This window comes from Mchenga conophoros, linkage group LG16, assembly GCF_057382185.1.
Source record: "Mchenga conophoros isolate Kocher_MC1m ecotype Shallow Benthic linkage group LG16, M_conophoros_male_GT1.1, whole genome shotgun sequence".
NCBI classification, from domain to species: Eukaryota; Metazoa; Chordata; class Actinopteri; order Cichliformes; family Cichlidae; genus Mchenga; species Mchenga conophoros.
The window spans coordinates 3991726-4006955 of record NC_140541.1 but is presented as its reverse complement, the minus strand read 5'-3'; the positions used below and the strand labels follow the sequence as shown (position 1 = coordinate 4006955).

General features: G+C 41.5%; 1 protein-coding gene across 1 annotated transcript in view; it reads left to right on the top strand.

Annotated features, from left to right (window-relative positions):
- The window catches only part of ttn.2 (titin, tandem duplicate 2), a 217356-nt gene that overhangs the window by 11170 nt on the left and 190956 nt on the right, over nucleotides 1-15230 (top strand). The window contains exons 9-32 of the mRNA XM_085250572.1: nucleotides 17-76; nucleotides 809-1067; nucleotides 1303-1369; nucleotides 1463-1660; nucleotides 2300-2439; nucleotides 2545-2693; nucleotides 2776-3003; nucleotides 3289-3530; nucleotides 3824-4056; nucleotides 4155-4319; nucleotides 4405-4573; nucleotides 4660-6356; nucleotides 6447-6728; nucleotides 6812-7078; nucleotides 7234-7506; nucleotides 7602-7865; nucleotides 9432-9692; nucleotides 10818-11078; nucleotides 12971-13234; nucleotides 13335-13595; nucleotides 13850-14110; nucleotides 14362-14622; nucleotides 14703-14847; nucleotides 14976-15144. Coding sequence (XP_085106698.1) covers nucleotides 17-76; nucleotides 809-1067; nucleotides 1303-1369; nucleotides 1463-1660; nucleotides 2300-2439; nucleotides 2545-2693; nucleotides 2776-3003; nucleotides 3289-3530; nucleotides 3824-4056; nucleotides 4155-4319; nucleotides 4405-4573; nucleotides 4660-6356; nucleotides 6447-6728; nucleotides 6812-7078; nucleotides 7234-7506; nucleotides 7602-7865; nucleotides 9432-9692; nucleotides 10818-11078; nucleotides 12971-13234; nucleotides 13335-13595; nucleotides 13850-14110; nucleotides 14362-14622; nucleotides 14703-14847; nucleotides 14976-15144 — 6576 coding nt within the window. The remainder of the gene's footprint in view (nucleotides 1-16; nucleotides 77-808; nucleotides 1068-1302; nucleotides 1370-1462; nucleotides 1661-2299; nucleotides 2440-2544; nucleotides 2694-2775; nucleotides 3004-3288; nucleotides 3531-3823; nucleotides 4057-4154; nucleotides 4320-4404; nucleotides 4574-4659; nucleotides 6357-6446; nucleotides 6729-6811; nucleotides 7079-7233; nucleotides 7507-7601; nucleotides 7866-9431; nucleotides 9693-10817; nucleotides 11079-12970; nucleotides 13235-13334; nucleotides 13596-13849; nucleotides 14111-14361; nucleotides 14623-14702; nucleotides 14848-14975; nucleotides 15145-15230) is intronic.

Here is a 15230-nt window from a genome sequence, read left to right as displayed (position 1 = left end):
TTGTTGGTTTCTGCAGGAGGTGGCTGCAGTGCCTACAAGATCCCAGGAGCCTGTTGTTCCACCCACTCTTATTGCTGTGAGTACTTTTCCTATCTGCTTCCTGTTTCCAATTAAATTCAGCTTATTTATAAAGAGCTAGTTGGCAAGAATGTACCTTAAATATCAGAGAGAAAACCTGATCCAGCCCTAAACATACACTTTATCAAAAGGAAAGACCCAATGAATGTAAGGTAACATGTTTTGTAGTGAAAACTTTAAAAGATAACTGATCCTTTCACAAAGTGCTGCATCTGACTTCATAACAGCCACTGAAGGTAGCAACATTTAAAGCTCTTCCTGTCATCAGTTTTCATAATAATACTACATAATTACAGTTTGTGATTCAAATGTATCTATTTTACATTCAATGTAAGGAATAATATATTTTTACATTTTTTGCTAAGTGAACCCAATAATGTACGAGAACATGAAAACAATTCACAACATAATATTATAGAAATATGATCGTTCTTTCTCTCCCTTAGTACTCTCGCTACAGCATGTAGGATCGATTTTTAACCATTTAACAGAGCTTATACAACAGCCTGATAAGGAATTACATTAGTCTGGCCAAGAAGTAACAAATGCATGAACTAGTTTCCAGCATGTGTTTAATTTTGACAATATTACAAGACGAGGACATTTTAACGTGTGAGTTAAAGAGCGTATTCTGATCACTATTTACTCCTAGTAGGCCTTTTTGTCTTCAGAATATAAATGTGATGTAAAATCGCCGTACATCCTATAAACTTCTTTATGACTATTTCAGGGACTGAAGAACCTGACTGTGACCGAAGGTGAGTCAGTGACCTTGGAGTGCAAAATCAGCAGTCACCCTTCCCCGGTCATAATCTGGTTCAGGGAGGACTACAAGATCGAGAGCTCCATTGACTTCCAGATCAGCTACGAGCACGGATTTGCCAGGCTGATTATTCGTGAGGCATTTGCTGAAGACAGTGGCCGGTTTACCTGCACTGCCACCAATGAAGCAGGAACTGTGAGCACCTCCTGCTACCTGCTTGTGAAAGGTATCTATACTGGAATGATAAGCCAAAGTAAAGCTGACAAGCTTGTATGGAAATGAATTTACTGTAGAGGAGAAAAACAACTGGATTTTTGCATGAGCCTGCGGTCACCTGGTACACTTGAAAATTGATGAACACAACAGAGTCAAATGTCCAAGTTGTGGACATGCTAAAACATGTTAAACTACAGATCATCAAGTTTTATACAAACTAATTTGACTTTCACTTTCTCTTGTAGTTTCAGAAGAAATCGAAAGCAGAGAGGAAACAGCTGTCACAGAAATTGCAATCACACAAGAAAAAACGTGAGTTGTAAAAGTCAGATTCATTCTTTGCAGATTTATTGTCATGTAAGAATCCAAAGCTGCAGAATTGATAAAGCTATTGCTCCTCTTCAGTGTTGCAGCTGAAACAAAGCTGCAGACAGTGACAGAGTTGAGCGCAGGAGAACCTGCAGCTCCGTTCTTCATCAAGAAACCCACTGTGCAGAAGCTAGTGGAGGGAGGAAGTGTTGTGTTTGAATGCCAGGTTGGAGGAAATCCAAGACCTCACATTATCTGGAAGAAGAATGGCGTGCTGCTTACCACTGGATACAGGTGATACAGATTATAAAATACATACAGGAAAAAATGGATCCCCTGCTGAATATCTGAGTTTGCTGACTTGCAAAGAAATGAACAGAGACAGATATCAACCAGAAATCTATTGATTTGCATGTCACTGAGTGAAATAAGTATTTGATCTCTTTGATTTCATCTCCTATCTGTGGAACAAACAGGAACAGTTATAGTCCTGCTCCGTTATGAGTCAGCTGTTTTGTAATGTTTGCAATATTTTTAATGTTTTAGATCAGACCTTAAAAATTACCACAACTGTGATAATGATCTTTATTAACATGTAGGTAACTCACGTGTGTTTAGCAGTTCAGATATTTTCTTTATGAGGTCCTTTTAACAGTGGTCCTCTGATGACCATGTTAGTGTCTTTGAAAAGACATATTTACATCACCGGCCAATGTTTTTTGTGGATTTGCTTAACTGGAGCTAGCTATCATTGTCTTTTGTACGTTGTACACTCTCTAACATATCGTTTTTTTATTTTTTTAAATAAAAATCCACTTTACTTTGTAAGTAATGGCAGTGACAAACCAAATATTAAGGTAGAACAATTTGTTATTGAGCCTTGAAATCATGCTGTGACGATGAAGCACTAGCTTGTTTTGGTTTTCTTATCAGATACAAAGTTGCCTACAAGGAAACTGGAGAATTTAAACTGGAGATCTCGATGACCTTTGCTGACGATGCCGGAGAATACTCCATCTTTGCTAAAAATCCCCACGGAGAAGCTTCAGCTTCCACCAGCCTGTTGGAGGAAGGTACTAGCATCCTTTTTTTGTTTTTTGCAGTTTTAAACTTTCTTTAAAAATCACTTTGAAAAGATGTGTCTGGCTTTATCTGCGTATCCGTATCTGTGTTTACAGAGGAATATGAAGCACATATGAAGCAGCACGATGTAACATATAAAACTGAAGTGACTACGTCAGTGGTTCAGGAACCCTCCGTGGTCGTGAGTCAGTATGAATTGGAACAGAGGAGGACAATAACCCCGATGAGCTTTGTCTCAGAAACGGTACTTGTGCTATAAACATTTGCAGTGCTGTGATAACAGATCTCAATCTACGGTTCATAATTAATGTCCATCATTTTTGCAGGAATTCCTCATTTCAGCCTTTGAGGAGAGGATAATACAGAAGATCGAACTGTGTATCATGACAATTACTTACAGAGAGCTTGTGGCAGAGGACGGAGAGCTGGTAGTGACTATAGCAGATGAGGAGGCAGTGCAGCCAGCCTTTGACACACCAGTGAAAAACTACAGGATCATGGAGGGAGTGGGAGTCACTTTCCACTGCAAGATGGTTGGAAAACCACTGCCAAAGGTATTGAGACACATTCATATAGTGAAACAACTTTCACTCATCCAACCAAAGTTGGGTATATCAGAGTGATGCTTTATAATAAATAATTTGGTTTGCCAAGAAATATAGGTTTTTGGCCTTTATTTATTATTTTGTAAATACCATTCCAGCGTTGCTGTAAAGAGAAACATTTAAATCTGACAGTACAACAAACAGCTATGTTTCATGCTTTCTGTCGAGTCATCGCACTCTCACAGTTTTATAGCGTTTAGCCAGCTTTGTTGATCTACTGTCATCTTGTGCCAGATTGCCTGGTACAAAGATGGCCAGCGCATCAGGCCCAGTGCGCGTTACCAAATTGAAGTTCTTCAAGATGGGCGAGCCAGTCTTCGTCTGCCTGTGGTGCTGCCAGAGGATGAAGGCGTGTACACTGCTTTTGCCACAAACATGAAGGGAAATGCAGTCAGCTCTGGAAAGCTTTATGTGGAGCCATCCGAAGCTGTAACGCCGCAGAGATACACACCACAGCCAGCAGTACAGAGGATAAGGTAATCTAATGATGGCACAATTAAAAAAGAAATTAAGAAAATCACATATCGCCATGAGAACTGGACGTTGGATGTTTTGGCTTATAGCTTAGCTTTTAAAAAAGGCAGACAATATTGGTGACTAGCAGAATAATAGTGGTGCTTTAATAATACACTAATAATACACACACTTTTAATAAGCACACAATATCAGGTTGAAAGCTTTCAAAGCTTCTATCCACTGCATGTTTTACATTAAAATTTGTTTTGTTTAACTGCAGCCATGTCAAATGACGACACTGCTTTTTTCTCAGATCGACATCTCCTCGTTCTCTGAGCCGCTCCCCAGGGCGTTCTTCCAGCCGATCTCCTCGCCAGTCTCCTGCCCGTCGATTTGACGAAACAGATGAGGCTCAGCTTGAAAGACTATACAAACCTGTATTTGTCATGAAGCCCTCCTCAATAAAATGTTCTGAGGGGCAAACTGCCCGATTTGATTTGAAAGTTGTTGGCAGGCCAATGCCTGACACATACTGGTTCCACAATGGTAAGAACAGAAAAGGTAGCAGAGAAAAATTTCTTGATGTCTACCTTTGTTTTCTGATTCAGCCTCTCAGTCAACTCATTTTGCCCTTCTTTTCCCAGGACAACAAGTGATCAATGATAACACACACAAGATAGTGATTAAAGAGGATGGTACTCAGTCCCTGATCATTGTCCCAGCCCTACCACAAGACTCTGGAGAGTGGATGGTTGTTGCTCAGAATAGAGCTGGACGGGCATCTCTCAATGTAACTCTTACTGTTGATGGTGAGTGATATATAGCACTCTTGAACTTTTTAGTTAACCAAAAGATCATATTGTTAGACATTGTGTTGTTTTTTGCTATCTATAGCTCAAGAAACCCTGGCACGTCCTCAATTTGTTGAAAAGCTGAAAAACATCACTGTAAAGCAGGGCACTCTGGTTGAGTTGGCTGTCAAAGCCATTGGAAACCCCCTGCCAGACATTGTGTGGCTGAAAAACAGTGACATCATCACCCCACACAAGCATCCACAGATAAAGTATGTAATATCTAGTATTTTATATTTTGTTTTCAGTGCAGTATAAAAGTGCTTTCTTCAGTATATGTGACCTTTTACTTTTTCAGGATTGATGGCACCAAAGGAGAAGCCAAATTCCAGATTCCATCTGCTTCAGGCTCAGACAGCGCCTGGTACACTGCTACAGCCATCAACAAGGCTGGTAGAGACACCACTCGTTGCAGAGTCAATGTTGAGGTGGACTTTGCTGCCCCTCAAACCGAGAGGAAGCTCATTATTCCTAGAGGAACCTACAAAGCTAAAGAGATTGCAGCACCCGAGTTGGAGCCGCTTCATTTGCGATACGGCCAAGAGCAGTGGGAGGAGGGTGATCTTTATGACAAGGAGAAGCAACAGAAACCACAATTCAAGAAGAAGTTGACATCTATCAGAATGAAGTGTTTTGGACCAGCCCATTTTGAGTGTAGACTCACTCCTATTGGTGACCCCAATATGGTAGTGGAGTGGCTGCATGATGGCAAACCTCTGGCTGCTGCTAATAGGTTGCATATGGTCAATGAATTTGGATACTGCAGCCTTGATTATGAAGTTGCTTATGCTAGGGACAGTGGTGTTATTACTTGCAGAGCCACAAACAAATGTGGAGTTGACCAGACCTCAGCCACCCTGATTGTCAAGGATGAGAAGGGACTTGTTGAGGAAACACAACTTCCTGAAGGCAGGAAGGGAGCATATAGGATGGATGAGATTGAGCGCATAGCTCATGAGGGAGGACCTGCAGGAGTCGGCGCTGATGAAGAATCTGAAAAGACAAAACCTGATATTGTCTTGCTTCCTGAACCAGCAAGAGTGCTGGAAGGCAACATTGCACGATTCCGCTGCAGAGTAACTGGTTATCCAGCACCAAAGGTTAATTGGTACCTCAACGGACAACTTATCCGCAAAAGCAAGAGATATAGACTCCGTTATGATGGTATTTACTATTTAGAGATTGTTGACATCAAGTCCTATGACTCAGGAGAGGTTAGGGTGGTTGCTGACAATCCTTTAGGAACAGCTGAGCACACAGTAAAGCTAGAGATCCAGCAGAGGGAAGACTTTAGATCTGTCCTGCGTCGTGCACCAGAACCAAAACTTGCAGAGGCTACACACGAGCCTGGCAAGATTGGATTTGATATTGTGAAGATGGACCGACCTAGTGAGGCTTCACAAGACAGGGAAGTGGTTAAGCTGCGTAAGACACAGAGAATTCTTCATGAGAAAACTTCAGAGGAGTCTGAAGAACTGAAGAGCAAGTTCAAGCGCAGAACAGAGGAGGGTTTCTATGAGTCTATCTCGGCTGTAGAGCTTAAGTCTCGCAAGAGGGATGACTCTTATGAAGACCTATTGAAGAAGACTAAAGAGGACCTGCTCCATCATATGAAAGAGAAAGAAGAAGCTGAAAGGAAGAGGATGGAGGAAGAGGGTAAACTCACTATCCCCACAATAAAACCTGAACGGGTCCTGCTCTCTCCCAGCATGGAAGCACCCAAGATCCTGGAACGCATTGCAAGCAAGACTGTTGCTCCAATGGATGAGGTTCGTTTCAGAGTCAGAGTAGTTGGTAGACCAGAACCTGAGTGTCAGTGGTTCAAGAATGGCATTCAGCTGGAGAAGTCTGACCGTATTTACTGGTACTGGCCTGAGGACAATGTATGTGAATTGGTCATAAGAGATGTCGAAACACAAGATTCTGCTAGCATCATGGTTAAGGCCATTAATATTGCTGGGGAGTCCTCAAGTCATGCCTTCCTGCTTGTACAAGGTAAAGCAAGTTCATCTAAAATCATTTCTGCGCCATGCTAAATTTTCTTTGTCTTGATTTGTTTTTGTCTTCTTCATTTCGCTGTTGCAGCCAAGACAGCAGTTAGCTTTACCCAAAACTTGGAGGATACGAGTGCCAAGGAGAAGGATACCATAGTGACCTTTGAGTGTGAAACCAATGAACCCTTCGTCAGAGTCAAATGGTTTAAGAACAACACGGAGATCTTCTCAGGAGACAAATACAGAATGCACTCTGACAGAAAAGTCCACTTCCTATCTGTGCTAATGATTGAAATGAGGGATGACGCAGAATACACCTGTGTGATTGCAGATGATGAGAACATAAGAACGAGTGCAAGGCTTCACGTGGAAGGTAATTTATCTAGAATATCCACCGGAACTGTCCTGTTCCTGTAAATTACATAAAAATGGTTCGGTATGTTGTTCTGTATCCAGGTGCTGCTCTCGAGCTCATCAAACAAATGGAGAACATTGAGGTACCAGAATCCTATGCTGGCGAGTTTGAGGTCGAGTTATCTCGTGAAGATGCTGAGGGCAGCTGGCTCTTTGGAGACAAAGTTCTCTCACCCAGCAATAAATACATCATATCGTCACGTCGAGGAAGACACACTTTGTCTGTCAAGGATGTCAGGAAAGAGGACCAGGGAAAATACACCTTTGTATGCGGTGATCTGAAGACCAGTGCCTCACTAAAAATGAAACGTAAGCTTAAAATGTGAAGTGCATGTTACTGCTGCTGGCAAACAAGAGAATTTTCATCAGTGTATTTCAACAGCGTTCTGTTGTTTCACAACTTTAACCTGTTGAAAAACATTGTGGGTAATTGTCTGATTGCATGTTTTTACCTCTGCCTTCAGTGCGTCCAGTGACACTGATGCAGCCCCTGACTGATCTGATAGTCTGTGAGGGTGATATTGCTCAGCTGGAGGTCAGGTTTTCCCAAGAGAATGTTGAGGGAACCTGGATGAAGAACGGCCAGGCCATTTCTGCCTCGGAACGTATCCACATTGTCATTGACAAGATGGTTCACAAGCTGCTGGTGGAGAATATCAGCACAGAAGATGCTGCCTTGTACTCTTTTGTGGTTCCTGCCCAGGACATCTCCACCTCAGGCAAACTCAGTGTTCAAAGTAAGAGTTAGAATTGGGTTTGAATATAAACTTAAAAATATTTTGTTAAAAAAAATTGTGACTTTTGACTGTCATCTTGTTGCTCTTTCTTACAGCTATTGACATTGTAGTGCCACTGAAGGATGTATCCTCTATTGAAGGCACAAAGGCTGTCCTGGAGGCTAAGATCTCTGCCCAGGACATCAGCTCTGTCAAATGGTACCATAATGACAAACTGTTGACACCCAGTGACCGAATCCAAATGGTGGCAAAGGGAGCAAAGCAGCGGCTGGTCTTCACCAGAACCTTTGCATCTGATCAGGGTCACTATAAACTAGTTGTTGGCAAGGTTGACACCAGCTGTAGCCTGACGGTTGAAGGTAAGAAAGATTTTTAGTGCAGTGAAAAAGTATATGTCACCTTCTGGATTTTGTTTTTCATATATCTCATATTTAAATATTTCAAATCATTAAACACATTTTAATATTATAACCCAAGTAAAGGCAAAAATTTTTAAAGTTTTTAAATGACGATTTTATCTGTTAAGGCAAAAAGCTATCCAAACCTATCTGGCCTATCCTAACCAAATAACTGGTAAGGCCACTCTTGGCAGGAAGAACTGCAATGAAACATTGAATCTTCCACATCACTGTGTATGAATGTTGTCTGCCGTCTTTGTAGAATTGTTTTAACTCTGCCACATTGGAGGGTTTTTGAACATAAACGGTCTGTTTAAAGTCACGCCAAAGCATCACAACAGGATCCCAGTCCAGATTTTAACTGGATTTGACTGACTCCTGAACCTTTATTTTGTTTTTTGACCAGTTTAAAGGTGGATATGCTAAAGTGCTTCAGATCCACCGTGTGGGTGTATAATCATTGTAATGTTTTTTGCCTTTTGGTCAACTGTGTCTTTTGTAGTCAACGTCTCCCTTGGATGCCATATTTGCACTTATGTTTCTTATTGTTAAATCATGAACACTGACTTTAACTGTGGCTGTAAAAGGTTGAAGTTCTTTAGAGGTTGTTTTGGGTTCTTTTGTGACCTCCTGGAAGAGTAATCAGTGCCTTTTTGGAGTCTGTAAACAGTAGGGATGGGTATGGTTTAGGTTTTATACGATACCAGTACCAAACCGGTACTTTTGAAACGGTGCTTGAACCGGTGCTTAAAGAATGGAGAACACACACTTTGTCCAAAAACCTCTCATGTTTAGCAAGCTATCAAATACGGCGCATTTCTCGGCTTTTAACAAAATGCTATACGTCGCCAGGTTCGTCATCAGATTTGAGGTGTTACCTCCTTTGACAGTATCACAGTATCAGCTTAAAGCACTTGTTGCTGCTGAGTTTGCATATTTTGCTGTGAAGTACAGCCAGACTTTTGACCGCTTCGCCTTGGGCATTTTTAATCTGTAGCTCTGCTCTAAAAGAACGTACGTACCTGGGCCCGCCTACTATCCTCGGAAACGTAAAATGATTGGCTAGAATCTAAAGTGTATCACATCTCAGGAAAAATAAAGCACCGAAATGTGCGCTTTTCGGTCTGGTTACTACCGTTTATGTCAGAACCAGTGCCATAATGGCACCGGATACCGGTACCCATCCCTAGTCAACAGGTCTGTTGGTAATTAGCTCTGGGTGTGACTATTGAACTCGGCTTTCCAAAATATGTGGCTAATCAGTTAATTAATGATTTAACAAGCGGGGCAATTACTTTTTCACATAAAGCCATGTAAGTTCAGGCACCTTTTTTCCTTAAAGAATTAAATTATCATTTGGTCTAAACTTAGTGTAAATTTTGCTGACTGAAAATATTAGTGTGAGAAAAATATATACAAAAAAATCATGGAGGGGGCAAATACTTTTTCACAGCATTGTACTTTCAGCGTGATACTGTTTTTAGGTTCCAGTCTCACTTTCATACTCTAACCATTTCATTTTTACAGAGGTACACATTGTGAAACACATGGAGGACAAAGTGTGTTCAGAGTCCCAGAATGTGACGTTTAATGTTGAAGTCTCTCACCCTGGAATTGACTCAGTCTGGACATTCAGGAACCAGCAAATCAAACCTGGACCCAAATCCAAGATTGAGTCAAAGGGAAAGGCTCACTCTATGACAGTCATTGACGCCATGAAAGATGAGGAGGGCCAGTACATGTTTCATGCTGGTGAAAAGACATCTAGTGCCAAGCTTACTGTCTCTGGTATGTCTAACTTTTAAGATATTATGGATATTGTGTGTTTTACTCAGATGAAATCATTTACACAATCACTGATTTTAAAAAAGACTCACTGGCACATTGGGGTGGTAGTGCCCATCTTCAAGAAAGATCGCACTCCTCAGCCTCCCTGGGAGGATCTATGCCAGATTACTGGAGAAGGGAATACATCAGTTAGTTGAACCTCAGATTGAAGATGAACAACGTGGTTGTATTCCTCAACGTAAAGAGCTGGACAAGTTTTCTATCCTCTCAAGAATATTCAAGCATATTCTACAATTGTTTTGTGGATTAGGAGAAGGCATTCGAGAACATGGGGTATCCATTGCTTGCTTGCTTCTGGGCCAGAGATGAGTTTTTGTGGAGGAATTTAAGAATCCTGGGCTTGTTCAGAGTGAGAGGAGAGGGAAGTAGGGGACTGATGGATTAGTGCAGCGACTACAGCGATTTGGACACTGTAACCCTCCATTGTGATGAAGAGAGAGGTGGGTGTAAAAGCAAAGATGTTGATAAACTGGTTGATCTACGTCCCTACTCTGTTCTATGGTCACACGCTCTGGGTAATGATCAAAAGAATGAGATCTTAACAACAAGGCACAGAAATTTGTTTTCTCTGAAGGATCGCTGTGCTCAGGCTTAGATATAGGAGCTCAGTTATCTGAGAGGGATTCATTCCACATAGAATGGAGCCAGGTAAGGTGGTTCGTGCATCTGATGTTTCCTGGGTGAGGAAGGGTAGACACGAGACATGCTGGAGGGATTATGTCTCTTGGCTGGCCTGGGAATTACTTGGTGCAACCTTGGATGGAGGAAGTGGGTGGGAAGAAGAAGGTTTGGTCTCTTCTCAGACTGCTGCTCCTTGACCTGCCACTTCAGATAAGGGAAATCCACACACTAGATGATAATTTGTTACTTAATTGTTGGTACACATTTCACATTTTGCTGACATTTATACCTACCCATACCCATCTTTGACAAAAACGTGGATTATTTTAAAGCAGCTGTTTTTTTTATTATGACAGAAGATTGTGTGTGTTGGCATTTGCTGTTTCTGTGATTAGGACATGTGGTCAGAAGTGAAACAGAAATGTTACTTTCTGCTGCCATTAGGTGGAGCCATTACACGGCCCCTGCAGGATGTGACAGTGGCGGAGTCTCAGACTGCTGAGCTTGAGTGTGAAGTTGCAAATGCCAATGCTGAGGGCAAGTGGCTTAAGGAGGGCCAGCCCATTGACTTCAATGAGAATGTGGTGAGTGAGGTGAACGGAGCCATCAGGCGCCTCATCATCAACATTACCAGGCCACAGGATGTCGGAGAGTATACCTACCAGGTGGCCAACTCCAAAACTACAGCTAATCTCAGGGTGGAGGGTAAGTACTAGCTTCCCACTACCACACACACACATGGTGTTCACATAACCAAGATAAATAAAACAGGACATTTACCGGGAACATACTGAGGTAAATTAAATACGACAATCAAAATAAAAGTAGTTATTGAAAGAAAATTTAAAAATTAACATTTTGTGGGAAAAATGCAAAGTGAGTGCTGAAAACTGAAAGATTTTGTCTGTTATATACAGCTCTAAAGGTTATCTGGGAATGTCCTGTTCATTTGTCGCAAAAAATAATGACTTGGTAAATGTTTGTTTAAACTTTTATGATAGTTTCAGACAGACTCACTATCACAATATTTGCAGTAGTTATTATACATATTATAGCTCTAGTAACTATAATAAGTGTTATATTTGTACGGTCGATCCATGGGACCAGTACTCCAATACTGGAAGTCGGGATTAATCCTAATCTCTGATCCTATGAGTTTTACCCAGAAGGCGGAGCAGATCTTAGATGGAGCGTATGGGTGAGGGGATTCATCCAGTAATAACTATCCCTCTATAAGTACTAACTACCATGGCTCCTCTCATTTAAAACAAACAAACAAAAAAAAATGGGAGCCCTCAGTAACTTAGCAGCTTGTAAATCTAAGAATAATAGGAGCTATTTATACTAATATGGATTCATCCTCAGGTTTTTACATTTACTGTTTCACGAAAGTTTAAAAAGGTTCACAAATGAAACTTTTTGAATACAACGTATTTTATTAAAGCAAAAGCCAAAGTAAATTAGAATAATTATTACAGAATCAAATTACTTGAATTATTCTTACCTAATTAACTGATTCTGAGTTAATGCTGATTTTATTAGAATCTTTGAGAGGAGATGGTCTGAGGAGAGAATGGCCACAGACACACTCATCTCTGTGTGGATATTGTCCAATAGAAATAGAGCCAAGTTCATGGAAGTTGCATCCCATTCAGAAACAATGGAAATCTCAATCCTCTTGGATTTATAATCTCAAACGGCAAAAATAAGTAGAGAAAAAGTCAAAAATCCTAAATCCAATTAGTGAGCCCACAGTGTCGGCATTGGTTGTTCCTCTGGTGTTACTTGCTATAATTTCACCTCAATAACAGTGGCTGTGACATCCATCCACCATTACTGCCACCTCATCTGTCCTAACACATTCATTTTCTCACTTTTTCTCTTCATAACTCTGTTCATTTGTCCCATTATACTCAATATGATTTCTTTTATTAAATCCTGCACATTAAAATCAGACGTTCTTTTAGATTAGTGGCTTCTCCGGCTCGCTCACTTCCCCCTCCCATCCTCCACACCCACACACACCCACAGCCTCTGAGGTCATCTCCACACACACACTCAGTGAGAGGCCTGCACCTAGAATCATTATTATAGATTATATTTTCTTATTTGTATGTTGGTTAAATTTATACCTGATTATATTCTGATCACTATTAGGAAGCGAAACACGATTAACCACCAGCAAAATCCCCTCATGTTAATCTGTGTTTAACACTTGCAACATACTTCATGTATCATACAATCATGTGTGACACCAATGTGCCAAGGATGAAGCTGGATAATATCTGCACATTAGAATAAGTTTCATTCCTCATATTAATTAGACTTATATCTCTATTGTATGTTTGATTAAAAAAAAAGATGATTTATGAGTAAAAGCACCTACAGATAGACTCCATTTAGCGCTCTGCATCACTTTTAACATAAGAGGCTGGATGTTAAGAACTTGTACTCTCAGATGTGATGAGAGGTAAGCCGGGGGGACTTCAGTCTCTGTCTGTCCCACCTCTCCTGACAGAACTAAAATGCTTCCAAAACTAACGAATCACCTCCGTGTGTATACATTAAAGTTAGCAGAGCTTTATATTTATATGCAGGAGTGAAGATCAAGAAAACTCTGAGGAACCAGACCGTGACGGAGACCCAGGAAGCAGTGTTCACACTGGAGCTCACACACCCCGATGTGAAAGGATCCCAGTGGATTAAGAACGGGGTGGAACTGCAAAACAGCGAAAAGTACGAGATCGTCTCCAGTGGCATGGTCCAAACGCTGAAGGTCAAGGACTGCAACATACAGGACGAGTCTGTTTACTCCTTCAAACTTGGAAAACTTTCTGCCAATGCCAGACTCAACGTAGAGAGTAAGTGTCAGATTTTATCAGCATAACCAAGAATTGTGCACAATGTTGTCAGGTATCATCATATCACATGAGTGGTTTATCTGCTACTTTTTTCCTGCAGAAATCAAAATTGTGAAGAAGATAAAAGATGCGACGTCTCTGTTGGATGGCACAGCCTCCTTTGAGATGAGCCTCTCACATGACAACATCCCTGTTAGGTGGATGTTTAAAGGTTTGGAGCTGAAGTCAAGTGAGAAGTGCAAGATTCTGTCTGAGAGGAAAGCACACAAACTGATCCTGAAGAATCTGGACAGCAGCGATGCAGGAGAGTACGTGGCTGTGGTTGGACACTTGCAGTGCAGTGCTGTACTCACCGTGGAGGGTATGTAGCACTATAAACTGCATGTGAAGTCTTGCATTTAGATCGCAAGATAGTAACTCCAAGCTGCTCTCTGACACATCCATCAGAGTATGAATGTTAGATCAAAAACACTTAAGCACAGATTGCAGGTAGAGTGAAAAGCAGTCCATCCACTTACTGAAGAATATAAAGAATGTTTATGGTGTTTGAGACGAGAAGAATATTTGTCTAATCTTTTGTTATCCATGTCTTGTGACCTGATTTACTACATGCAGCTCTGCTGGTCACTAAACCCATGAAAAGTGTGGAGGTACCAGAGACTCAAGTGGCCACATTCGAGTGTGAAGTCTCCCACTTCAATGTGCCGTCCACCTGGCTGAAGAACGGAGTGGAGATTGAGATGAGTGACAAGTTCAGGATTGTGGTTCAGGGAAAGCTCCATCAGCTGAAGATCATGAACACCAGCAGGGACGACTCTGCAGAGTACACCTTCATTTGTGGCAACGACCAAGTGTCTGCAACACTCACCGTCAACCGTAAGAATTCTGACCTCCCACAACGTGATATGAAAATACTGTATCAGAATGAGACTCAAGAGGGGGGTTAAAATAATTTCTAAATTATATAATCACCTAATTTAACATATTTTAAGCTTTAAAGTTTCAGAATTCTCGCTATATATTTGAGCTGCATATCTGAATAACTGCATACAGTAATAGCTGAAATTCTTCAAAAGCAAACACAGTGAATGTGTCTTTTTGTATTTCCCTCAAATTTCGTCCTCCAGCGGTTCTGATCACCTCCATGCTGAAGGACCTGAATGCCCAAGAGAGAGACACTATCACCTTTGAGGTCACCGTCAACTATGAAGGCATCACGTACAAATGGCTGAAGAACGGCGTGGAAATGAAGTCGTCGGACAGGTGCCAGGTCCGCAGTCGGCAGCTTACGCACTCCCTCACCATCCGAAACGTTCACTTTGGAGACGGAGGAGAGTACAAGTTTGTGGCCGGCTCTGCTGCCACCACTGCTAATCTCTTTGTCGAAGGTAACCTGGTGCTGAGCACGTTTACAGTCTGTAGAGGTGAGAAATGCTACGAAACGTCTCTGAAAATGTTGTTCTTTCAGCTCGTGTGATTGAATTCACCAAGAAGATCAAGGACATAAAGATCACAGAGAAGAAGAAGGCGATTTTTGAGTGTGAGGTTTCTGAGCCAAACATCCAGGTGATGTGGATGAAGGACGGTCAGGAGATGGACATGTCTGAGGAAAGGTCTGTCAGTGCTCGTCAAAGTTTGGCCACACTTAATCTGAAAATCACTATTCCCAGTGTCTCCTTTGGACAATGAAAGCTTTTAGAGGTTAATTGTGAGTTGGATATCTTCTGCCTTGAATCCAAAGGTATATTGTGACAGCAGAGAAGTATGTTCATCGCCTCATGATCCAGACGGTTCGAATGTCTGATGCTGGGGAATATTCAGTGGTAGCTGGATCAAGCGTCTCCAAGGCCCGGCTCACAGTGGAGGGTCGCGACATTCGGATCTCGGAACCTCCTGAGCGGGAAATTACGGTGAAGTGGTTTTAAAGTTCATTTACTGATGTTTCAGAATAAAACTTCTGTCTTTCAGGTAATCACAGTTTGAGGATTAAAGGTGA